Genomic DNA, 26956 nt, shown 5'->3' with positions numbered 1-26956 from the left:
AAATGTCRGTTTTCCTCAAGATTTAATGATCAGCAAGTTGAAGTAACCCATAGAAACATCTATGCAAGCACCACAGAGAGCTCTAGAACTGTCAAGACAGGAATCAGGGTAATGCAGAAGCAGTAAAGATCACGTATGAATGCCAATCAAGTTGAAATCCAGGGAGGATCATAGGACTCAGACTGAGCCTGGCTGCCTTTGTATGAACTATAACCAAGACATATTACAAGAGTAAATTAAGAGAAACAATCGCACATGCACCAAAAAAAGAAAAAGAAAAAAAATCCATTGTATTTCTGAAGAGAGAGAAATAATTTGCAAAATTATTTTGGTTTTCCAAACCAAATAGGTATATTTATCCTCTAAATCAATTAGTGACACATTTTAATGTTAATTTTCTTTTTGTTGATAAAATTTATTTTGAAATAATAAGAAGGAAACTCTACCATGCACTGAAGCCTGGCATATATATTGGAGAAAGGACTAGCAAACATTTATAGTAAATTGAACATCAAATTTGCCATCAGACAGAAAGACTGAGCAATTCCTTTAGATATGAAAAAAACTAAATATTAGTTATCAGCATGTTTTATTAAYATCGTTGTAACAATTACTATGTCCAAACAGACTGGAGCGTGTACACAACTGGGACAGTGTATGTGTGCACAGTCTGGAATTGTTCATCAGCCAGAAAGTTTATTAGATAGAAACAGTTAAAAGAAAAAATTAAGTTCTCAGGCCTGCGGCGCCCCAGGCCCGCTCCTGGCTCCTCGTGACTTCCCAGAAGCACGAGGCAAACAGCCGCCAGCCCACCTCCCAGTGRCGGGCTCCCTCGCAGACACCCAGTACCGCTCAGACCAGGAGACACCGATAATGACCAGCAGCTCCAGGGAGATGTTACCTTAACCAGACGTGCTCCCCTGGTGTCCCTGCTTTCCTGGAGAGAGGTGCAAAGAGCAATCTCAGAGCCAGGCTCTGCCCTCGCTCGTCTCCAAAATATCTGAAACCACCCCTAAGTGGAGATTTTAGGTCTTGTTATGTGAGCTTTTGCTTCAAATCAGTAATAACACACAAGCTAAATTCCCATCTTTGCTCAGTGAAAGCAGTTCCAATTTCAAAGGGATCCACTGGCTTTTAACCAGGGATATTTAAGGCAATGCCAAAATATTTTATCATTCTTGCCTGGTCAGAGGAAGCATAYGGCCTGCAACAAAGCTACCTGCAAACATTCTTACAGACAGTTTTTGGATGGACTTAATACTACTCCCTCCCTGCATAGCTGATCATGGCTTAGGATGCCAAAGATCTTCCAAGYTCTAAGCTGATAAAGAGCTGCTTAGGCAGAGGTGACTCATGTTTGCCCACGCCTGACTTCTACACAGTGACTCAGGCCGCTCCTGCCTTTAACGCGGTGCTAACACAGCACGCCAACACGCGACACAAGTGATCAGCTCCACTTCCAATAGACTGGCAGGATAGACAATCTCCCTGAAAAGCTCCTTTGAACGGCCGGTGCCTCCTCGCTGCCCCACAACACGTTTCTCCTGCATTGCAGCGCTTGTCACTACTGTGTAGGCAGTGTTTCYGCTCACACTTACTGTGACGCTCTAGAATTAGCGGCCATCCTGACAGCCAAAGAAACCTATAGCCAATGCACCGAGAATCTGATTTGGTTCAACCTGCACTTGCTGAAGGCGTTCGCTCGGGAAGTTGCATGCCTTTCGGAACAGGAGCTTAACAGTGCTGGTTTGTTTGAACAGTGTCAGCCACGCTCATAGATTTACACGTTAGAACATAGATCAATGCCCAAAACGCAAATAGTCTCTGTAAACTAAAAAAAAAAAAAAAAAAAAAAAAAAAAAAAAAAAAAAAAAAAAAAAAAAAAAAAAAAAAAAAAAAAAAAAAAAAAAAAAAAACACAGACAGGAGAGGCCAGGAGTTTGCACTGAAGTTAATGTTACCATCTACCTTGTTCTTGAACTGGCCTGTAAATCAAATCAAATGCTACCTCTAAGCAGACCCTTTTATATACAGGGAAATTTGTTGTCACACAGCAGGAGAACACTTCATTACTAGCACCCTTTCACTGGAAATAAAACCAAATTAAATGATTTTTGTGCTTAAAACAGCCAACCTAATCTTCATTTTACTACAGCAGGGTGTGAAGGCTGGTGTAAGATTACTCACCAATTGTCCTTGAGAATAAASTGGAACATGATTCATCATAAGAACAAATTACAGAATGTCCTATCCAACCCCTTTTATCCAGGCAGAGATGAAAGAACAGGAAAAAGAAGAGGAGAGACTGGAGTTTCRTTTTGCCGCTGTGTGTCAAGCGTTACAAACTTCTCCTCTGTTAATATCTCTTCTCAATTCCCAACAAGGGAAACAACTTTCTGCACAAAGCGGTGACTCTGTAGTACATGAGTACTACAGCAGTGTCCTGCCAGGCTGGTTTGCTCCTTAAGCAAGGGACCTGCCCTTTGATGGGGAAGTCATTTGAGTGGAGGAGCTCTCATCTCCCACCAAAAGCTCTGCTCAGTTACCACTTGGTGCAGCCCAGGCACCGTTTTCCTGAAAGAAGTCCCTCTGTGCTRTACAAGCTGCTGCGTACATGTCTTTCAGCCCCAATCCCGGTGTCTCTCAGAGCGAACACATCCTCACACCAGGACTTGTGTGCTCGCCTGTGAGAGAGCAGCTGGAAATAAAGCACCAGGGAGCAGCCTGAACGTGACGCCTCCAGGGAGCAGGAGGAGCTCCAACCTGCGCTACTGTCCAGGAATCACATTTATCTAAATGTGTATTCATGCTGGGCTCATTGCCACATCATCTGAAATTACATTACCTCAACAGGCAGTTTAAAGGTGAGTACTTACTTAATACTCCTCCCACTATCTCTCCTCCTTCACCACGTATTAGTCATCACAACTGCCTTGCTTTAGTGATGATAATACGATGACAAACAGCTGCACTTTGCATTTCATCTTCAAGACAGAAAGGTTTGTGGTCACTTCAAGTTCTTGCAGGAGAGACATTAAGAGAAGGCTGAACAAACTCTGATTTTCAAATATGCTCTATTGGCCAAGTGGTGGTAGGGATGGATCACAGTGAGAGCTACTGAGAATTTTCCTATCGCTAATTTCTAGTTTAAAAGATCCCACAATCACAAAAAAGAAAGTACTGCATTGAATAAGAGTGACAAGATAAGTGACACATTCACACTCCTTCCAAGAGATGGATGACAGCTTACACAGACCTAACTGAGATACCTTTACACTGTGCAACTTAAGAAGCAGGGAAATCTCATTAAGCAAGCACTGCTGCACTGCTTAACTGCAAGCTGCACAATTCCACCCATATCCCTAGGAAGTTCTCAGTGTCTGAAGCTTGTGCTGTGCTACCGCCAGCACTAAGTCAGAGACTCTTCAAACGGAGATGATGCTGTCTGGCCTATTCAGGGGATGCTGCTACTGCTTGCATATACATACTTATGTAGAAATATTTCTTTTGGAATGATATTAAAGTTACAAAGCTAAGTATTCAAAAATTAGGAAGTGCTAAGCTAAAGCTGTTTGTGTCATTTTTTAATTCCACTCATTAACACGTTCTGCTTGTGCAGTCATACATTTTTCTGGTAGAATTCACTATTTCATTCAGGGCACAGGCTATTCATACATTTCATAGGCTATTTAATAGGATATATTCATCCTTATCAGTTTAAGACATCAAGTCATATTTAAGCACACTGAACAAAATCTACACCAAATACAGTACTCCTGTCTTATTCACATGGTCTCTTCAAAGACTACYAATTCAGCTCTCCGATGATCATTACATAAAATAGTAGTATCTCATGTTTGTACACAAATGTTCCAAAAAYAAAGAACATATGCTGCTCACAAAGTCTGTTTTACACATGAGAAAAGCATGAAGCCGCAAACCTGTTCTGCATGGGCAGTCAGTTCTCTCAGTGGGGAGACCRTCCCGCCAGCTCTGCAATACCCTGCCTCCTTCAACACATGCTCCCACAGTTATGATGACAATAATCCTACAGAGTTCCCTTTACTACAGATCTCGCAAGCACATCCATCCTGTATAGCAAAGGAATAAAAGATCTGTAGAAAAAAAAAGATAAAAGATAGCCATATAATCAAAAACTCCTTGCAAACTGGTTGCTAATGAAGGTTCTGTAAGCAAAGTAGACTATGCTAATTAAAACAAGTATTCATTAAGTTATAACCTTATGCTTCTTTAGGTAGAAAGTTATAGCTCAAAAAAATCCAGTAAGATTGAGTACGATGTTCTTACTCAGGATAAGTAAGAACATTGATACCGGTCTTTGTATCAACRCAAGACCATTGATACCAAGCATTACCTTGAAGGAGCTGTACTCTTCCAGCATTTCAGCTGAGTTACTTGTATTAGGAAAGAGCTGCACTGGCTATATTAGACCACTCTGAAATCTAACACAACTTTTTGAAATATGCTTTAAGAAACAAGTCATAAAAATGCACGCATGTATTTGTGCATCAAGTTTAATAATAGTGTCTATCAACTATAAAAGATATGTGAATTAATGTAATAAAAGAAGATTGTTTATCAAAAACAAGTATTTATGATAACGGAACAGCTTTGTAAAGGTTTGGTAAGGTATCAAAAAGCATCATTAAAAGTTTTGTTCAGAATAAATGAGAGTTGAAATAAATTTATTGCAACAATAAACATAATTGGAAGTTTTATGCATAATAAACTTGTAAAAGCAGTGCTAAGAGGTTCTACGCTTTTAAGTTATTGGATCAGTAAGTTAATGTAATTAATAAAACACGTCTTGTTAAAGGATGTTAAAGCAAAAAAAAAAAAAAGCTCCATAAAAATAAGCAAACAAAACATGTAGACACGGTGAAAGAATAAGCTAAAAGAAAAGGAAACAACTAGGCAACCCATTAGCATGATGTTGGTGAACTAAAGCAAGGAAAAACAACTTTGAGAAAAAAACAACTGATTAGAAGTATGTTAAATCTGTATAGTTGTGATGGAAAGGGGAGGAGGCATGCAAATAAAGACCAGTTCTTTGATGGAACATCTCAAGACAACATGAAGCTCCAGAAGATGCAGGCTGGAACCACTGCCAGGTGCTGCAAACAGACCGCCAATCTACAGCAATAGGAAAAGTTATCCTCAAAAACAACCCTTCAAAAAACTAACAATGCAATAATCCTAATTTATAAAACCTCACAGGGCAGTTAAAAAGGTATAGCAAAAAATCAAAAACAATTAAAAGCTTTTGGTGCAAGTAAGTGCAAAGCAACATGAAAAGGAATCCAAATCAACAAACCTCTTTTATAGACGACTGTAATTCCATTAATATTACCTGACTGTCTACAAGAAGCAGATACTTCAAAGCAGAACTAATACAATGAAGCATTTCATGCATTTCAAAGAACAAAGACATACATTTTTATTGAGCAAACTGTGCACTTCGGCAGCAGACGCAGCAGTTTGCGCAGCACTGTCTCAGCTCTGCCTTGAACTTCTGGGGCCCGTGTTGGACATTGTGGTCTGCTGACCCTTGTGGGACGTGGGGACTAGAGAGTGATTCTGCTAGCAGGTAAGGGCAGCTGGGCAAGGGCAACTGCTGGTAGCCTTAGGCTCTCCTGGAAAAAGCCCCAGCAATTATCCCCCACTCTAGCTGGGTGTAGCTACCGCTAACAAGCAGTCTCCATTGTCCCTGAATAGAGGGAGCTGGGGCTTTTGATACAGGTAGCCCTTGTTTAGCGTGGATCAAGTACCCTGTGGGTCGGTAGTAAAAAGAGGTCTATTTAAGAGCCAGGCCTGGAGCGCAGCTCCTAGAGCACAGCACTTTGCGCAGCTAGGTGCAAGAGGACATCTTCTTCCAGCACCAGTAGTGCCCACTCTTGCTAACATGGTTGTAACTTGCCATAAAGCATATTTGCCAGTAGCTGTGGGAATTACTACATCAGCTGTGTCGGAAGCATCAACCCAGACAGAGCCTCTTGCAGCAGACACTGCCCTGCAGATCCCAGGCTGCAGGAAGTGCTCGGAGCCTCTCCAGAAGGCCTGGACTGATGGCTGCCCTCCTGCAAGAGGTCTGCTGCTGTTGACGACTTGTGTCGTCAAGTCAGGGAGTTGCGGGATGAAGTCAGTAGATTGCAAAACACGCGAGAAAGTGAGCAGGAGATAGACAGGGCGTTCTCAGAGACCTTGCTGCTCCTAGAGTCCCAATCCCCTGCAGCAGGGGAGTTGCTGGAGGACTCTGTGAAGAGTGAAATAGTACAGCACAGCATGGTCGAAGAAGGCTTGAAGCTAGTTGCTTCTCAAACAAAAAGAAGAAAGGCCCCTAATCATCCTGTAGACCTGGAGTTACAGTTGAAGAACAGGTTTAGTGCACTCCAGGATGAGGAGAACCCGGACCTGGCCTCAAGGGAAGCAACTGGGCTGCCTAAGCCTGTGCCTTGCGTGACCACTCAGGAGAGGTGACTAGTGGTTGTAGTGGGTGATTCTATGCTGAGRGGGACAGAGGTGCCTATCTGCCGACCTGAACCCTCCTCTAGAGAGGTTTGCTGCCTGACGGAGGCGAGGATACAAGAGGTGTCTGAAAGGCTACCAAGGCTTGTCTGCTCATCAGACTACTACCCTCTGCTGCTCTTTCACGTGGGTGCTAACGATACAGAGAGCAAACTAGAGACAATCAGGGAAGACTTCAATGCCCTGGGCATGTTGGTCAAGGGTCTGGGAGCCCAGGTGGTCTTCCCATCGGTCCCACCATTTAGGGGGAGGCATGGGAGGAATAAGATTTCCCAAATCAACAACTGGCCATGCCACTGGTGCTGGCAGCAGGGTTTTGGATTCTATGACCATGGAACATGGTTTGAAGACCAACAACTGGTGGGGGAGAGATGAGATTCACCTCACCAAGCGGGGCACATTTGCCTTTGCAAACAGGTTGGCCAGCCTAGTAAAGAGGGCTTTAAACTAGGTAGGAGGGAGGAGGGAGAAGGGAGGATGTCATACAGACAGGGCAGACAACAAAACACAAGTTGGGTTGGGGGGCCTCCAACAGGTGCATGCAGCTGGGGATGTGCATTTGGGACATGGCTATGGGYGACCCCCATACACCCTTCCTGGGAAATCTGCAGGCATGACCACCTCTTTGAAATGCCTGTACACCAATGCACACAGCATGGGGAACAAACAGCAGGAGCTGGAGATCTGTGTGCGATCGCAGGGCCATGATCTCGTTGCAATCACGGAGACATGGTGGGATAGCTCCCATGACTGGAATGCTGCCATGGATGGATATGTGCTTTTTAGGAGAGATAGGCCAGGAAGGCGAGGTGGTGGAGTTACTCTTTATGTGACAGAGCAACTGGAATGCATCGAGCTCTGCCTAGGTGGGGAGGAGGAGGAGGTGGCAGTTGAGAGCTTATGGGTGAAGATCAAAGGGCAGGCTAGGATGGGGGACACTGTTGTGGGTGTCTACTACAGGCCACCTGACCAGGAAGAGGAAGTCGATGAGGCCTTCTATAGACAGTTGGAAGTAGTCTCACAATCACAAGCCCTGGTTCTCATGGGGGACTTCAACCACCCTGACATCTACTGGAGGGACTACACAGCGAGGCACAAACAGTCCAGGAGGCTCCTGCAATGCAATGATGATAACTTCTTGTCAGAAATGGTGGAGGAGCCTACGAGGAAAGGTGCCCTGCTGGACCTTGTCCTTACCAACAGAGGTRAGGGACTGGTTAGAGATGTGAAGGTTGGGGGCAGCCTTGGCTGCAGTGACCACGAGATGGTGGAGTTCAGRATCCTGCAGGAAAGTAAGGCAACAAGCAGGATTGCAACCCTGGACTTCAGGAGAGCAGACTTTGGACTCTTCAGAAACCTAATTGGTGGAGTCTCATGGGTTAAGGCCCTAGAAGGAAGGGGGGGTCCAGGAGAGATGGCTAGTATCCAAACATCACTTCCTCCAAGCTCAAGAGTGGTGCATCCTTATGAGTAAGAAGTGAAGCAAAAGCGACAGGAGACCTGCATGGGTAAGCAAGGAGCTCTTGGCCAGATTCAGMCAGAAGAAGAAAATACACAGAATGTGGAAGAGGGGACAGACCACTTGGGAGAATTATAGGAATGCAGTCAGAGTATGTAGAGATGTGGCGAGGAAGGCTAAGGCCCTGTTGGAATTGAGTCTGGAAAGGGATGTCAAGGACAACAGGAAAGGCTTCTTCAAATACATCAGCAGCAAGAGGAGAACTAGGGAAAATGTGGGCCCACGACTGAATGGGGCGGGGGCCCTGGTGACAAGGGATACAGAGAAGGCAGGATTACTGAATGCCTTCTTTGCTTCAGTCTTCACTGCTAAGGGCAGCCCTCAGGAATCCTGCAGCCTGGAGGCAAGGGAGAAAGTCCAGAGAAGGGAAGACTTTCCTTTGGTTGAGGAGGATAGGATTAGAGACCTTCTGGGCAGGCTAGACATCCACAAATCCACAGGCCCAGATGGGATGCACCTACAGGTACTAAGGAAGCTGGAAGATGTTGTTGCCAAGCTGYTCTCCGAAAGGTCCTGGAGAACTGGAGAGGTGCCTGAGGACTGGAAGAAAGCCAGTGTCACTCCAGTCTTCAAGAAGTGGCAAGAAGGAGGCCAACTATAGGCCAGTCAGCCTCACCTCCATCCCTGGAAAGGTGATGCAACAGCTCATCCTGGGTGTCATCTCCAAGCATACGGAGGAGAACAAGGTGATCAGAAGTAGCCAGCATGGATTCACCAAAGGGAAAGCCTGCTTAACCAACCTGACAGCCTTCTATGATGGAATGACTAGCTGGATAGAGGAAGGGAGAGCAGTGGATGTTGTGTACCTTGACTTCAGCAAGGCTTTTGACASTGTTTCCCATAACATCCTCCTAAATAAGCTCAGGAAGTGTGGGTTAGACGAGTGGACAGTGAGGTAGATTGAGAACTGGCTGAAAGGCAGAGCTCAGAGGGTCRTCATCAGTGGTGTGGAGTCTAGTTCGAGGCCTGTGCCTAGTGGCATCCCCCAGGGCTCAGTACTGGCTCCCATTCTGTTCAGCTTCTTCATCAATGACCCGGATGAGGGGACAGAGTGCCTCCTCAGCAAGTTTGCTGATGATACCAAGCTGGGAGGAGTGGCTGACAAACCTGAGGGCTGTGCTGCCATTCAGAGAGACCTGGACAGGCTGGAGAGTTGGGTGGAGAGGAACCTCCCGAGGTTCAACATGGGCAAGTGCAGAGTCCTGCACCTAGGGAGAAATAACCCCAGGCACCAGCACAAGCTGGGGGCTGACCTTRTGGAGAGCAGCTCTACAGAGAAGGAWCTGGGAGTGCTGCTGGATGACAGGTTGACCATAAGCCAGCAATGTGGCCTTGTGGCCAGGAAAGCCAGTGGTATCCTGAGGTGCATTAGGAAGAGTGTTGCCAGCAGGTTGAGGGAGGTGATCCTGCCCCCTACTCAGCCCTGGGGAGGCCTCATCTCGAGTACTGTGTCCAGTTGTGGGCTCCCCAGGACAAGAGAGACATGGAGCTACTGGARAGAGTCCAGCATAGGGCTACAAAGATGATCAGAGGGCTGGAGCATCTGCTCTATGAGGAACGGCTGTGAGAGCTGGGCCTCTTCAGCCTGGGGAAGAGAAGCCTGAGGGGGGATCTTATCAATGTGTACAAGTACCTGAAGGGAGGGTGTCAAGGGGACAGGGATTAACTCTTTTCAGTTGTCCCGTGTGACAGGACAAGAGGCAATGGGCAGAAATTGAAGCACAGAAAGTTCCGCCTGACCGTGAGGGGGAACTTCTTCCCTGTGAGAGTGACGGAGCACTGGCACAGGTTGCCCAGAGAGGTGGTGGAGTCTCCTTCTCCGGAGATCTTCAAGGCACGCCTGGATGCAACCCTGTCTAACATGCTCTAGGTGCCCCTGCCGAGTAGCGAGGTTGGACTAGATGATCTCCAGAGGTCCCTTTCAACCTTACTGATTCTATGATTACTTCTGCATATGTGAGCTAAAGGTCCTGAAGCAATAAAGAAAGATTATATCAACTGGTAAAGGCTTTCCTAGAGACATAGCTCTTGTCCTCTCTGTAATGGTAGGTCTGCAGAGAGTATATTTTCACATTAARAAGTGCTAGAAGTGCTATGCAGCCCCTCTGCCCACCCCAATAGCTAGCTCAGGTGTAAGAAGAAATACAGCCTTTAACCTTACTGCTCAGGATGCTGCCCTGTGCCACAGGCTTTGCCAGTGGATTTCACTACTGCACAACATGGGGATACTGAAGCACAGTTCTGAGATCTGTAGCAGCTGAAACACATTCTTCTGCCTTTGCCCTCCTCAAGCCTCTCTTCCTGCTCTTCTCTCTGCCCCTCGCTCATTCCCCYCTTTGGGTCTCCTTTTCAGCTTTATTCCTCCAACCCTCCCCATTCCTGTAACGTTCAGCTGACAGCTTCTGTCCAATCCATCTACCACAACCCATTTCTCTCATTCCTGCACTTTTCTATTCCTCTTTCAGTTCCTACTCTTCTACATGTTCCATCAAAAACATTAGAGCTAAAAGAGAACCACTGCACCCTGACTCCAGCTTCTCTCCTCTTGAGGAGAAAAGAGATAAGCAATGAGATGCAGCTCACTCCTCAGCCCTCACTATTGCAGTTAGGTAGATCCCCCTGCTCCAGCCWAACATCACGGAGGGGTGAAATCACTGAAGCACCTCTGCTCTCTCCCAGGTCTACAGCCTACTGCAGCCACCAAGAGCATGAGAAGTCCTGCTCAGCCTGTGCAACCAAAGAATGCTTAGCCACTCTGTGGGGTGAAGGCTTGGCCTAACTGTCATGCAGGACTGAGGAGAGAGGACTGCTGCTCAGCTTTCAAGTGGTTTTTGGAAAAYGTAGGTTCAAACTCTGAAAAGTCTGATGTAAGAAAATCACCCCAGGAACAGCAAGACACATATCATCACTGCCACAGGAACCATATCCTCCTTCCTCACCAAAATCTAAGCCCTTTCCACAGCTGTGGAAGCGCTTCTTTAAAAACTTCATCCTTAAAGCAGATTTCTGTTGTGTTAAATCTCAGTCCAAGTAAAGCTTTGTAAACCTGCAAGCTACTGAAAACAAGCTCTTACAAATGAAAAAAAAAAAAGCATCAAGTGCTTTCATTACAAGCACCACTATCTTTCCTGTCAATGAGTACTGAAAGCCACTAAAGCCACAGTTACGTCTGGATTTACCTTTCCATTACAAAGTTAATCACCARCCTTAAACCTTTCTCACAGTCTAACCCTCCATCCTATAACTGGAACCTATCCTGGCTTAAAAAAAAAAAATCAGGAATTCTTACACCACTCTATTGGTATCTTCCCCAAAGTTTTCTATTACCCCAAGTTTTCATTTCCACTCTATTTTCGTTGTTTGAGTGGTATTTGGATGGACACACAATCCTTTTGACTTAAGGTGCTCTTCTGCTGAAGCAGAATCCTTTCTTTGAGGACCCACTGCTAACGTTGCCTCCCACTTTTTTTTTTTTTTTTTTTTTTTAATTCAGAGAGGCCAGTGCTATTCATTATCCACACAAGCGCAATATCTTCTGCATTTATATCCATGCTTTGGTTCTGTTTGAAGGAAATTGTTGTCACCTTGATTCACTAAGCTCTAGGGCAATCAGGCAGATTTTGCCTGTGGAAGCTAGGTTTTTGCTTTCAGAGGAAATACGCTGATGAGTGGTTGATCCTTTTCTTGCCTAATTCACTTTTGCATATTCCAATTGTAAGACAGTAAATTCATTTCAGAAAGGTCAGATAAATCTGGCAGGATGCCAATTACTACTGTCATTACTGTCTTTGAACTAGTCATATACCTAGGTTCTCATCAGCATGCTGCCGAGAAAGACTTTAAATTTGCCTGGAGTAAGAACAAAGTGATGTATGGAAATTCTAATAGTCAACATTTGGAACATGTTTGAGGAGGAGTCTTTATTCGAGATGCTTCCAAAATTCACGGCAGGGACCTGAGTCTCCCAGGGGAAATTTGATCTACCACTGAAAACTCTCAGGGAGGAAAGTTACTGGCAAAACCTGTTAGTGGAAAAATACTGCAAGTGAGGAAAACACTTGTGTATATGATTAACAGAGAAGTGCAATCACTGTGTATAGCTTAGCACATTTTCAAGTTACAGCTGCATTTGTGAAATGGGTGTGAAGGGGAGAACATTACATAAACAAACTACTTACATATAGAGACCTTTCAAGTCAGTCCACATCATTTGCCTGACTACTTTGTCAAACAGAAATGCTACAAACAAACAAACAAAAATTAGTAGTAAACCTACCCAGAGTTAATAAAAATTTCAAGAGGCAAAAAGTATGGTTCTCCTCTACATATTGCATCTGAACATATAGCTATCTAAGAAGACTCATTTCTGTACGTATCTTCACCTGAATTCATCTGAGCACCCCTTCAAGCAGCTCTTCAAGCTCACTATGAGATCAGGAGTTACTTGTTACATGAGAGGGCACATGTAGACCGGACACAAGGCACACTTCCTATCATACAAAGGGAAGTGCCAGGGATGCTTGTGGAAGGGAGGACAAGGTAGGCTGTAGGTCATACAGCTCTTCTGGCAAGTTGTATCCAACCTATGTTGTGAAGACCAGGTATGCCCTTTTTATCCTGTCTTTGGGAGTTGGAAAATTGATGCTTCAGCTAATTAGCAAACTTTAGGTAGGCCAGATAGGTAACAACCTGTTTTCAGCAAAACATTTAAGTATGTATCACATGCAAAAACTTTGCTTATTCAGGTCCTTAATTATTTCATTTTACTCTTTGTCCACCATAASAAGTTAAGTGTAAAGTAATTAAATATTTACATGTATAATGTAGAAGTAATGTGAAGAGAGTAGCTATCTGGTAACTATCCTGATTTTAAATAAATCTCAAACTGCAAAATTGGATGACTAAACAAAAAGTGAACAAGATTAGTTCAGCGGACCAGATTAAACTAGGCAAGGTTTAAATATTCCCACATGCATACAGTTCAAAGCTGGCTTAAAGAAAATTCTCCCATAAGCCTTTGCTGCCTCAGTTATAGGTCCTCCTGCAGACCCCTCCAGAAAGCAATACATATGGTTTTCTTTAGTCTGTTTCATAAAAAATGGTAGTCAAATATCACTGCCTCATCTCCATTGCCCATATGAGGCCTCACAAACAAAAGCAAGTATCTTTCATCTATTTCTGCTTTTTGCTTGGTGGCATGGTAGCACCCAGCACTCAAGCTCCCTCCCTGTCCGAGTTTGAGCAGTGTCACACAGTGACAGTCACACAGTGTTTAACAGTGTCACACAGTGTTTAACACAGGCATCACTGGGGAAAGGAGAACAGCCAGGGACAGTGGATTTAACCCTGCAGCACAGCAGATACCTCAGGAGCACAGCTGCTTGGACATCAACCTGCCTTGACCTCCTCTCCTAAGAGCAACAAGATGCAGACTTACACACTTGGGAAACCTGGCTGCAGCAGCCTTGCCAATGGCTCAGCAGGAGTTATGAGGCCAGGAAACTGATGGGACCACATTGTTCACGGGACAACATTCAGGCAAAACTTCCAGGTACAGATAGGTGCAGTCAGTCACACCRCTCCCCTCAACCACAAATTGCTGTTTGCCCTCAGTCAGCTCCCTGCCATGGTGCTGTCTGCCTAGGTGAGAGAACGCTGTGATCTGGGGCTGTGTCTCACACTACCAGAAATCTGCCTTCAGTATCCACTCACCTCTCTTAGGAAAGGGCATGCCACAGACCCAATGTACTTGTGGTAACACCTTGATAAATGGGACGAGGCTCTCCCCTCCCTTTTTCTGCCCGTCTCCCTGGGGATACAAGACCCACAGATGAATCCCTCAGATCCCAAACTAAGCCCTTCTCAGCTTGTACTTATTCTTGTTGCTTGTGTAGCACGGGATGAGGTCCAAGAACTGTTGTGCATGATGTGTACATCTATAAACACAGATTTTAAGGATGGAAAGACCAAACAGGAAGTAAGCATTATGGCCTGCTGCATTCATGATTTAATCAGAAGCCAGGACTGAGCTAGACACTAACATAGGAAAGAGACTGGGCAGCCAATCTCCAGCATCACTACTGCAGCACAAGTAGTTTTGCCTATAGCCCCCAGCTTTAGCAAAATTAACCTACATCATTTCTGTAGGCTGAAGCTAATGCCCTTATTCCACCGGAAGCCTCATGCATAGCCCCTGCTTTCCTAAAGACATGTCAGGAAAAGCAGTTCAGTTACCCAGAGAGAGGATGAGGAAAACACTGGAAACGGGGCTWCAAATATAAGCCATGACGGGGTATGGGACAGAGCTGTTCTGGATGTGTCCTTGGAGGAAGATATTATAAGGTTCATGAAAAGGAACTCTGGAGCACCTCTCCAGTCTCTGGACTCCTCTGCAAAGTGGTACTAAGGCCCAGAGTCTGGGCACCTAAACAAAACCAACAACAACAGATTTATTAGCCCATCCTCACATTAAAATTTGCTCATGACTGAGCAAAATTGTCGTGCAGCTCCCAAGCTACAGCTGTTGCCCCAGATCTCCAAGAAGCCTTTCAACTTCTTGAATTTAACTGGACTTTGACTGCATCTGTAGTAGCTAGAGGTAGTAACAAGGTTACTAACCTTCTGACATTACTGCTGGGTTATTCTGCCACTAGAGAAACATTCAGGTGCTTCACAGCATAGGCTGAAAAGTTATACCATTTTCATAGGTCCTCAGGCTGTATTTTACCTGATTTTCTGGGACAAGGAAGGAGTAGGTGTCATCATTGCAAAACATAATGTAGTAAAGAGAGGATAATACAAAAATCACAGTGATGTTCTGGAGACAAATAATTCGAACAAGAGTGAATGACTACAGAAGTTAAAAGTTAAAGAAAGAAAAGGATTTCAAACTAGGAAAAGAACAGATCTACAAATGATAGGAGCATTACAAAGCTTTGAGTCCTGATGATCAATAACAGTTAAAGGCCTGTGAGCCATCTAGCCCTTTATCTAGCACAAGAAACACTCAGGATGTTACAGGAGCTTGATAGTTCAACAGTCTTCCAAAGGCTTACCCCTGGTGATATTCGAAGTCTTCGTAGTAGTACAGACTAATCATTACTCTTATATCTCCATCAAAGACTAAAGAGCATATGGTATGTAGCCAGGGCACAACTTCTGGTTTAGTTTCCTCCAAAGAAACACAGTTTAAACACAAACATGGCACGCACACCCACAGCTGCTCACACTGAACTCACAGCAAGTAGGAACTACTAGGGAGCAGCTTCAAAGCCGTACCACCATGCCAAACTAAAATACTAACATAAATGCAGCCCAGCTAAGTCAGGCATCAGGCACTTGGAAACCAGGGACAGATCCTAAGCTGGAGCAGAAAGAGCCAGAAAACACCAACAAAATAGACAAACAGAAAAACCCTCTAAACCTGAAAAGAATTTGAGCAGAAGTCTGAGTAACATTGGCTAGTACCTTTTATTTACAGGTACTACTTACCTGTACATATACCAATTATTAGCTAAAGCATTTTTGATACTGTTTTTCAGTATAGGTCATCTTACGTCTAGATTTCAATACAGTCATCACCCACACATATATCCTCCACCATAACTGTCCATCTATCTAAAACAAGATGAGTTAATAGTATCCGCCATTATGGTACTGAGCTATGTCTGTGCTGTGCAAGTTTGCAGCTAGACTTTGCGCTGTCTACAGGAGCAACTGATGTGGTTACTATTCATGTAACTCATTTGAAAGTAGTACCTCTGTAAGATTTAATTAAAAAGTACTCAGTACTATTAAATAATAATTACCAGTTACACCAAAGGGGGTGTAACTGTAAAATGAATTGTGCAGCTCCAAGCTTTCCAAATCTACACAGTGTTATTGGCAGCTGGCCTTCAATTATACAAAGGAAACAAGAAAGGGCACACTGCCAGCAACAGCAACTGGAGGTGCCTGCCTTCCCTTCACTAAACGCTGCTTCCCTCAGGAGGTTCCACACTGACTGGACTTTGAGATAGCTATGGCCCAAATATAACTCAGGGTAGTGTGGATAGTGGGATGCACAAACTTCACCTAGTGGAACTTCAGTGTTACAGGAAATTGAGAAGGTTTTCTGGGTTTTCACTAAGGGTAGAGTTAGGCCTARAACATGTGTACACACACACACAGGAACAACAGGATTGACTCAGGCAGCCAGAAACATGTGAAGTTTGGCTTCGACAAGCTTTGGCCATAGTCCAAAATCTAAGCTGGAAACTGCAAAAAACAAGGCCTTTTATCCTCCATCCTGCTACTTCAACATCTCCCCATGAAGACGTACCCAACAGCGGGAGCTATACAAGCATAAACCGAGGTAAAGCAAATGAGAGCTGGAGTCAAATACCTACTTCAGCCCATTCAAGATTTAAATTGCTGTTAATCTACTGCTTCAAAGCAGCAGAAGTGGGCTTTGGAAGTACAAAGACAGTACAAAAACTCCTGTCTAACATGCTCTAGATGACCCTGCTTAAGCAGGGAGGTTGGACTAGATGATCTCCAGAGGTCCCTTCCAACCTTACCCATTCTGTGATTCTTATCTCATCTAAAGGTCTTATCAGGGGAGAGGATGGGGAGGCAGGGGCAGCAAAGCATGGCAGGAAATAAAAAAAGAATTGGCAACACAGAAATTCATCCACATGTTTATTTTGGTAATTCACCTAATTTCTCTTAACATCCTCACAGCATTTCAAAATGCCACTTTGAAATGAGAAGCATCTTCCCCAAAAAAGTTTACGAATTTAACACCCAGAGTCCTAAACAGGGTACTTTATTTGACCACAATTAGCTTCCCCCTCCGCCTGCTAGCCCTGATGTCCCTGCTCCTCATTGTCCCAAAGGGATTCTCCACCGCACATTCTAATCTATTTTATAGGGTACTGGAGGGAGGCAGATGGCTTTATGAACTCCTATCATGAAGTTATAGCATAGCAGTGACAGGGCTCCTCCTTTGCTATGACTGGGGGCAGGTTTAGCTCAGTTGGTTAGAGTGTGGTACTGCTAATGTCAAGGTCGTGTGTTCAATCCCCATACAGGGCTATGCTGGAGGTTGGACTAGATGATCTCCAGAGGTCCCTTCCAACCTTACCATTCTATGATAACAAACCCCCGCACTCCGTTGTTAGTGATGTATCAGCTGCAAGTTTCTCAGTCCAGGGGCAATTGTTTAACCTACACTGAAGAAAAGGCTACTCTAAACCTCAGTTCTTTTGGGTATGGTGTAATAGCCGAGTACCCTGTTGTCCTTAGCATTCTTATTTTCGCAGTTCCCTATGAGTTAGGGTAATACCATAATGACAATATTCTTGAAGTGGATAAATGCTAATATGTTTGCAATCACACAAATCAGGATCTGCATTTAAAAAAAGTCTCAAAGTGGTGGAAAAAGCCCAAATATTTCAGTTGGATATAATTCAAAAATCTATTTGTGTGGCTGTGCAGCAAACTAGATGTATTTATTTAGTAGCTAGACAGGCAAAAGGTAGTAGCAAGGTGCTACTGAAGAAACACACATGAAAGCTAAGTTGAGGGCCACATCCTGAACTGAGGACCCAAAGTCCAATATGTCAATGCAAGCTATAAACTAAAATTCCTCTGAGGATTCAGGTTTAAGTTACTTGCCTGTCACAAAGCAAGTCTGTAGCAGTGCAAAGATCCAGGGAGTCAAGCCTAAAATCTTGGTCAAACCTTCAGCGAGTCTTGCTCACTGTGGTCATGCTTTGCAGACAGCGTATCAATACCTGAATTTGGAAGGGATGTTAACACAAACACCAGGTAGAACACCAGCAGGAAGTCAAACTTAGCACTTTTAGAGGGCGCTGCCACACAACTGGAACAATATTGATTTTCCTTGCTGTACTTTACAGCCTGCCATAGCAAAAAGCATTTTAAAAAGATGGCAGAAGACAAATGTTTCAATCACAAGGTGAGCAATGCTGGGAGACAAAACCTTGTGACTGCARGCATTGCTTAGCACAGCAGAACTGCAAGCCCATCTCCACAGGCTTGTCTTGGGAATGACTAGACTAGAGTCTCTGTATGCACACAAGTCTAAACAGGCATATCTACCCAAGGGTATGAGTTTTGTTCATCACTCTCGGAAAAAATGACTCCCCTCCACCTACTGTTGCTCCTTTACCCTACAGTAGAAGGGCAATCCGAAGACCATGCCTGGTCTGGACAGAGCATTACTACTGCTGAACTCTCTCCTACAGCACAGGCAACAATTCAGAAGCTGCCACATTAATGAAGCAAGAAGTTACACCACCAAGATAGCAGTTTTGTGGCAAAAGGTTGAGACAAGAAGGTTGCTATTATCATGTGGGATTGGACTAACGACATAGCCGCTAAGTGTCTAAAAAAATAAAAATAATAATAAAAAAAATCTCCAGAGCATTTTCAACTTGCTGCCATTAGTCAACCTGCTGAGCTGCATCTGCTATCGAGGTTCACAGGATGACAGGATCAAGACTGACAGTCACTAGCACAAGACAAAGAACACAACATGAACAACAATAAAAACTGTTCAAGTACAAAGTTTGCAAAGTCATTAATTGATCAAGGAGCGCTCCAATAGTACAAACTCTTATGTGAAGCCCTTTTCCCACCTTCTATTTTCAGCTAACAGAGCTGAAAATAACTTTATAACAGCTTTGTTTTATAACAGAGCTGACAATAACTAGACAGAGTCTCATCATCTTTAAAAAAAAACCAACAGTTGCTTATGATGGGAGAGGAGCTAGGAATTAATCTGGTAATTAGAGATAAAAGTATTCATGTCTAGGAAGTCAGAAACATCACAGGATCACATAATAGTTGAGATTGGAAGGGACCTTTGGAGATCATCTAGTTCAATCTCAGTGCTTCAAGCAGATGCAGCAGAACAGGTTTTGAATATCTCCAAGGACTGAGACTCTACAGTCTCTCTGGGTAACTTGTTTCAGTTTGACCACCATTTTAAAAGCCTTTTTGATGTTTAAGAGAATTTTCCTCTACTTTAATTTGTGCCCTTTGCCTCTCACCCTGTCACTGGACACCAATGAGAAGAGTCTGACCCCCCCCCATCTTCTTTATTCCTTTATGCTGTCAGATATTTATGCACATTGATAAGATTCCCATGATCCTTCTTCTCTTGAGACTGAACAGTCCCAGCTCTTCTAGCCTCTCCTCATATGTCACATGCTCTATTAATCACCTTCAGCCAGTTCTGCTAGTTTTCTGTCCATCTCACTGTCTGCTTATCTAGTCTGTACTTCAATTGGTCTGAGGAAGGTATGGGAGACAGTGTCTAAAGCTTTACTGAAGTCAGGATAACATCCACTGCTCTTCCCTCACCCAGCAAGCCAGGTATCTMAYYWKAKAKSSMTMTMWRRTKAATCAGGCTTGATTTCACCTCTSTAAATCCATTTGACTACTCTCAATCACTTGCTTGTCCATCATATATTTGAAAATGGTTTATTTGCTCCATCACCTTCCCAGGGATCAAGGTGAGGCTGATCAGCATTTTGTTCCCAAGATCCTCCTTGCTTTACTAGAAGATAGGAATGGCATTTTCTGTCTTTCTGCTCTCAGCAACCTGCTCTGATGGCCATGACCTTTCAAAGATAATTGAGAGTAGCTTTGCAATGATGTTGGGCAGCTCCTGCAGCACTCGTGGGTGTAATGCATCAGGTCCCAGGGACTTTTATTTGTCCAGTTTGCTTAAATGTTTCCTGATCTGATCCTCCTTCACCAAGGATAAATATTCCTTGCTCCAGCCTTTCCCACTGCACTCATGGGACTGAGATTCTTGATGGTAAATCTTACCAGTAAAGACAATGATGAAAAAGGCATTGAGTGCTTCAGTCTGTGTCCTTTGTCACCAGGTCCCCTGTCCCATTCAGCAGGGGCCCCACAATTTCTCTTCTCCTGCTTTTGCTGTTGATATCCCTTTTGGAAGCCCTTCTTATTCCCTTGGATTCAATTCCAACTGGGTTTGGATTTTCCTAACCCCATCCCAYGGCACTCAGATAGTGTCCCTATATTCCTCCTGGGTCACCTGCTCCTGCTTCAACCTCTTGTAAGCTTTCTTGGGAATTTCCAGATCATAAGAGACTCGCACTTAACGCTTCCTCCATTTCAGTACCCTCATCATGAACAGCAGTTTTAAGTGTTTGGATTTATTCCTCAGGGGACTTCTACGCAGGGTATGAAGTCCCCAAGGAATTTATTATGCAGTTGAGAACTTGACCACCAATCAATAGCAGTCTTAAACGAGTAAGCTTGGTTGAAGCCCTTCATACTTAATAACATACAAAGATATATTAAAGATACTTTGCAAACAAGCATTCATCTTTCATTTTCTCCATGTTTATTATGTGAAGAGATAGAAGTTCTGCAACCAGCAGTGTTAGAATCTTTAAATTCTAAGTAGGGTGCTAAGCAAGAGTATGAAATATGCACGAGTTAATGATTACTGTAAGATACAGTGGGGGCACAGTGCTTTTGATTTTCCATTATAAAGATGTTACCCTCTCCATTCTAGCAGTCTATTAGCATTTAACCTTGAACACGACTCCACAAGATGTCATGAAATAGTATCAGGTCATGGGAATTCGGGCTCCTAAATTGCATACTTGGTATTGACACAAATTTCTCRCTTTATGTTAGAGAAGGAAAGAACACCTTGTTCCATTCTTTTTCCTCATTGGCAAAATATAGATTGAAGAATATGCACAGCAAGAGAACAAGTTCATAGGTTTAATTGCTTTCTGAAAATATTTTGTGATCCTCCCTAGAAAACTCTAAGGTTATACAAAATGCTGCTATTTTCATTGAAATAAACACTTGGTTTTCAGGATAATTTTTTTTATTTCCAARAGTATGAAAAATACTGCACATTCCAATAATTTATTAATCTGCAGTATTGTGTTAAAGCTTGGCTCTCTCCAGCAGTGATAGTTTCAAGTGCAATTAGAAATCAATAACTGTGTGTATAGAGGCTTAAAGATTGCAAGTAAATAGGTTTAGAGAGAAACACACACAAGAGAGGAGTAGGAGAAATACCAAACTATATAGGTCATTTACAAAAGCTGGCAAGACAGAAGTGGGTAACAAAACAGCACTGTCCTGCTGGGGTACCAGGGCAAGAAGAATGCAGCAGAATAACTCCCCCTGAAAGAGAATTTCCTTCCCTGCCATGCCACTAATGTCCCTGTTAAGCAAGTGTCCTTAACTGTTCATATAAGGGATACACAGGTAAAAGTGAAAATAGCAAGCCAGACAGCAATTCTGTTTGAGACTTTTACCTGCCTCTTCCCTCCACAAGCTTAAAGCTAGCCAGAAAATTAAAGGGTCACAGTTTACCTGATACTTTTTTCCCCACACACCGTAACTGAATTTAAACATTTCCAAGCATCTCTCCCACTTAAATAGAACAGTTAAGTGCTAGAACAGATTATCAAAGCAGGTAGTTAATAAACTGCAACATTCCGACTTCAAAACTGAGAAAGGTTTTCACAAAGGACGAATCCTGCAAGTAACTGGAGGTTCAGTGGAAGAATACCAGATGAAACGGTGTAATACACATTATCTTTAAGTGGAGTCAGTATGCACCAGGGTGTAAAATCTCCAGTGGTGGCRTTCTATCTTTTAGAGAAAAGCCTCTGCAACCACTGACCATACCTTCATCTTGCAGCATTCTGACAAATAACATAACCAAAATAGTTCTAGGCCCAGGAATTTGCATAAAGCARAGAAAGCAGTACAAAGTACTTTTACTGTGTTTATGCATTGTAGGAAGGCCTGATTTCTAGCTTTACTACTTTTATCTACATTTTCAAAATACACTGTTACTACCATTAGATAATCTCCAGAAAGCATCAAGGTATTATTTGATTAGTCACTACTTTTTAAGCAGCAAAAGCAGATGAGTGCAAAAATCCAAACTAAATATAACCCTTTCCTTAAAAACAATCTCCCCTCTTATTTCCTCCTGCTAAATGGAGATAGAGTGCATCATATCAAGCCCTGTTACTATTGCTATATTGCAGAGAACTGACTGCACTTGCTGCTGTTTGAAGCCCTTCTATCCATGCAATGGTTGCATAAGTAAAACAGGGCTGGTTTAAAGCTGTGCTGATAAGGAAAAGCTCTTACCTGTGTTAGCCCAGGGGAGGTACCAGGGGCAGCTCACGTTCACGTAGGTGCCAGGTAGTCCATCAGGCCAGCAGGCATAATTGTCAAAAGTCCGGTTGCAGAACTTGCCTTCTGCAGAGAGAGAGAGAAGGGAAAGTCACCCCAGTGCTTGTACTATTACTGCCAGGAGGAAAACTCTGAAGAGTGGAAGATAAAAGGAAACAAGGACATGTGTGTATAAGCCATAATAGCAGTATGCAATTAAGCTTTGATTTGGAGTTAAACTCTTTTGGACAAGAAAAGTCAGTCTTGCTTATCCCTATGCAACAGGAGAGTTGAAAAGGGGACAAAGAGCAGTCTGGGATCTTTGACTAAACCAAGSGACATTAAAGGCAATGCAGGACTTTCTTCTCATTTCTGTCTTTTCCCTTTTGCACCCTTTTATGTCTCAGTTCATTTTAAAATTATTTTTTCTATGAATACTGTAGATAATCATTCCCAAGAATCAGCTCACAGTCAGCTGTTGGGAAGTCTAACCTAACAGATAGATGTGTGTGGGTATTTTGTTGATGGATCTATAACTCTGCATTACAACTTAATCAACATAAGCATACTTCAACCTCAGATTTATGAAACTGTCATTCTTAGAGGGCAGCACTCAACCGCTCAACAGGATAATGGAGCGGAGGGAGATGAATGTTTCCCTGCCATTGCTGTCGTGAGCCATAGCGCTCTCCCTCTGCAGTAAGAATATTGTTAAGAGAAGGAAAACTAACAGTTTTGAAATAATTATTCACGGACAACTTCAGACCCATCACATCTCTTTCAGTGTGTCACAAAAGCAGTGAAGCATAGGACGGGCTGCGCTGTGCCCAGTGGTGTCATCGACAAGTCACCAGCGTCCTCCAAACACGACGATGCTGAGCACACCGCAGCTGCTCTCATCTCATTACAGCAGCTCAGCTGTTAAGGCAAGCTCCATTCCCATTTCACTTCAGCACCTTTTTAGCCCTTCCAGGGTTATACAATGCTCAAAGCAATTCACACTGCCCGTAGGGTCCGCATGCTGCTAGGTTGATGTAAACAGCACAGTCCTAAGTTTTCCACGATCCCACAACAGATCCCCCTACTAAGTAACATCTGTGCTTGCTCCAAACTCTGATCCTACAAAAGTTGCAGGCATATTATACTCRAGTGCTGTTTGGATACACTGGAGCCACCAGCTGCCACTCTGGACCTAGAGTGGAACAGCTTCACAGTGAAGTTTTTCTAAAAAAATGCTTCCCCTTAGCAGGGGAAAGACCGTGACACACAGACAGTAGGCTGAAAAGAATGGAAGAAGAAATGGATCGGAAAGTAAGCTGCAGAAATGCTTTCAAGTTCACAATCACTTCTTTCCCACTGTTATCAGACATTTTAAAGATTCATAACATCTACCCCTACCAAGCAGGCTTACCTGACGCAACGAGGGGTGCCTCGTACAAGTATTTCAGGCATTGGAGCTGATACTCCTTCCACTTCTGCATAACCCCAGAAAGCGACCCATCTGAGCTCTGAAAGGGAAATCACAAGTCTCAGACATTCTGAACAAAAACTGTGTGTTTTGCACGCAGCCTAACTGGGCTTGTTGGTTGTCGTCCTCCCACCTGCCTAAACAACACGGTTTATAAAGGGAAGCGAGACGCTGCTATGTATTTGCCTCGTCATAGCCAAAGAAATCTTTGTTTGCACTATGAGGAACTGAAAAACTATTCTGTGTCCTCAATAAAACCCCAGCTAAATTAGCCTTGCTCTCTCAAACACGCCTTAATTGCATGATTTATTATCCCGTGAAAGAACAGGAACAGCAGCAAGTCCTCTTAGTAGAGGGTTTCTTTCCAACAGCAAAACTTCTGTTATCCCATGAATGAGACCAAATTAACTCACTGTCTTCAGCCAGTATCTCTCAAGTACACTTCCACAGCGCAGATGAAAGCTTTCACAGCTCAGCTCTCCTCCCATGAACACCAGCCCGTTTCCCCTGAAGCCGCAGAAAGGGCAGGGACCTCTCCAGTCCGACAGACCGCAGAGTCCACCATCAACTGTCCCAAGGGAGCGAGGGAAGGAGGGAGATAAATAAATAAAAAGGTACGTACAAAGTCTATCTGATCACCAAGGAAATTAGCTATCATTAAACCACAGAATTTAGCACTGGCTTCTTACTCAGCTCTTGCCTGCACRCCCTGGCTCACAGGGGCCCAGCTCACCTGCCACATTTAAGCGAATAAACTCCAAACCTCCTCTCTCCTCCCCTCATTCATATAAACTAAGTTACRAACGTAAGGATTACCGGGGTGTAAGCAATCAATAAGGCTGCTAACTCAGCACACTTTTTCAGAGAAAGGCCTAGCACTGGTGTCTCGAAGAGATAAAATCAACAGCATGAACCTAATGATACAACACAAATGCTGCATGAATGAAAAGTCATTTAACATCAGCTGTTGATCATTTTATGAAGTGAAGCATGAGGGTTAATAATCCCTGTAATTTCATCCTCACAGCTTCAACTGCTTTCTTCCTCCCCCCCCCCCCCCCCCCCATTTGTGCTGTTAAACCTTTTCAGAGGGTGAGGAAGAAACTGAGAACTGGGAAGGATTGTTTTAAAATCAAAGCATCTTTTAAAAAATATTCTGCATTTCAAGAAATGCCAGACTGGATGCTGTTCACTATAACCAACGCAACTTTAAAAGACTCCAGTGAAATTGCTCTGATTTTGAAGAAGAGTAGTAGAGCCAGCATCTCTGGACTGCAGATCTTTTAAGTCCTCCTTCTTCTCTTGTATCCTTCCAGCTCAAAAAGAGAATGGTTGAAAAGGAAAGCCATATACATCACGCTTCTGCCTGGATTAAATCATTGTGCTTAATCACAAAGATGCTCTTGAACATATCGTGAGAGCTATAACATTTGGTAGATCTGTGTTGCATTTAGGGAATGTTAGCTGCATACATTCACGTGCAACTCGTGATGGCAGCTAGAGCCTCGTGGCCAGAATTTCAGAAGGATTTAGCCAGCTCCCACTGAAGTGAGAACAAGCACAAGCCTGTAGACCTTTGAAAAGCTGACCCTTGTCTCGCTGATTTAAATCATTCCAGTCCAGTGTCATCTTTGCCCGTAAATGCTGCCAAGACTTGCCTGTACCAAAATCCCTCATGTAAAAATTAATATATCCTACTGAATTGCAACCCCATGTGCCTACTGAAACACAAACCYCCACTGTAGTGATCTGTGCTCGACACACCTGAAGGAGAAAGACAACAGTGCTGCTTGAATTAGGGGTACATGTGGGGGGAAAGCCTACAACCTCCAAAACTAAAATGCCACCCACAGATCCCTGTAGCTTGAGTAAGGAATGGACAGGAAAATGGAGAGAACAAAGAGACTGCAAACTTAAGTTTCTGCCAAATAACCTTGACAAAGTAACCTTCAGGTCATGCATCATTTAAAAATTCTTCACTTTGCAAGGCTAGCTTTTCAAATTAAATAGTACTGCTTTCCTTTCTCATCATCACGTTAACATCTTAAAGTGTGGATTAAAAGGAGCAATTTTAGGATGAATTCTTGCAAAATTATCATCTAGTGTAACTTGTGAAGCTACTAAACGTCACATACCTAACCAAAAGAGCAATTGTTGCTCACACACAGATGGCCACCTCAGTCAAATCAAACCAAATTCAGCCTTATACATTATTTAAAAGATGAAAAGCAAGATAGTCTTCAATTTTTAAATGAAACATCTGTATAAACACCTCCACAATCTTAATGTTTGTACTAAGAAAATTAGCTCTTTTGGAATGAACAAGCCTTTAAAAGAGTCCCCCCTTCCCCTCCCCCAATCAAGTTTTTATCTATTGTCTGCAAGAACTCAGGTACAACCAGCTCTAATTACATCTTAGGAAAAGAAAGCTTCTATCCCTCCATTTAATGAAAAAGTAGAAACATTCTATTTATATTGGTTTCTCATAATGTGGTAAGACAACTCTAACAAGGAGATTAGCAAGCCATAATAGTAAAATAATTAGATATGCCTTTTTGGGAGGATGACTGATTTGGTAGACACGTTTCTGTTATCTATAGCCTGTTGTAATAAGACAATCAAATACAAATCCCAGAGCTACATAATTTGTTCTCTTTATTCAACAGTTTATTCTCTGCCTCAGCTAAATATTACATTTTGTTATCAGACAGATTAACTTAAATTTGATTTTAATGTATGCTAATTCTGACTTCCCAGAGATTTTGGGCAAGGTGAACTACAGTCGCTAGCTACATAGCATCACAGATTTGCAATGTGAGTTGTTACTCAAATAGGAGACACCATATATTCTTGAAAAGTGATTTAATTACTTCTGCAACATTAGAGCACTAAATGCGTGTATATGAAGACAAGGTCCCTGGGTCAGTGCAGAGAATTTGGAGCAAACGCAATGCAAAAAACATTAAAAACAGGACATTTTTGTAAGCACTAGGGGGTTTTTTGGTTTTTTTGTTTTTTTTGTTTTTTTTTTTTTTGCATTTTTTTGCTGTTGCTTTTCAGCTGTACATACCTATAGAAGAAAAAGCACTAATAGTCTTGCTGTGATGGAGATATATTATAGGGGGGGAGGAGAAGAGGGTGGAAACATGGATAACATGGTTAAGGTGGAAAAGGCAAGAAGGGATGAAGGACATTAAGGAGGTGAGTACTGGTACAGCCTAGGTGGCA

At 43.2% G+C, this 26956-nt stretch overlaps 1 protein-coding gene across 1 annotated transcript in view; it reads right to left on the bottom strand.

Annotated features, from left to right (window-relative positions):
• Positions 1-26956, bottom strand: part of GLP1R (glucagon like peptide 1 receptor) — a gene marked incomplete at its 5' end in the record, with an annotated part of 85981 nt that overhangs the window by 33082 nt on the left and 25943 nt on the right. Inside the window, 2 exons of the mRNA XM_085320785.1 lie at positions 22237-22347; positions 23672-23768. Coding sequence (XP_085176911.1) covers positions 22237-22347; positions 23672-23768 — 208 coding nt within the window. The remainder of the gene's footprint in view (positions 1-22236; positions 22348-23671; positions 23769-26956) is intronic.

This window comes from Rhea americana, unplaced genomic scaffold, assembly GCF_003343005.1.
Source record: "Rhea americana isolate MKP2758 unplaced genomic scaffold, rheAme1 scaffold_119, whole genome shotgun sequence".
In the NCBI taxonomy this organism is placed as follows: domain Eukaryota; kingdom Metazoa; phylum Chordata; class Aves; order Rheiformes; family Rheidae; genus Rhea; species Rhea americana.
Note: the sequence above shows the minus strand (reverse complement) of the source record. Positions and strands in the feature narration are given on the sequence as shown.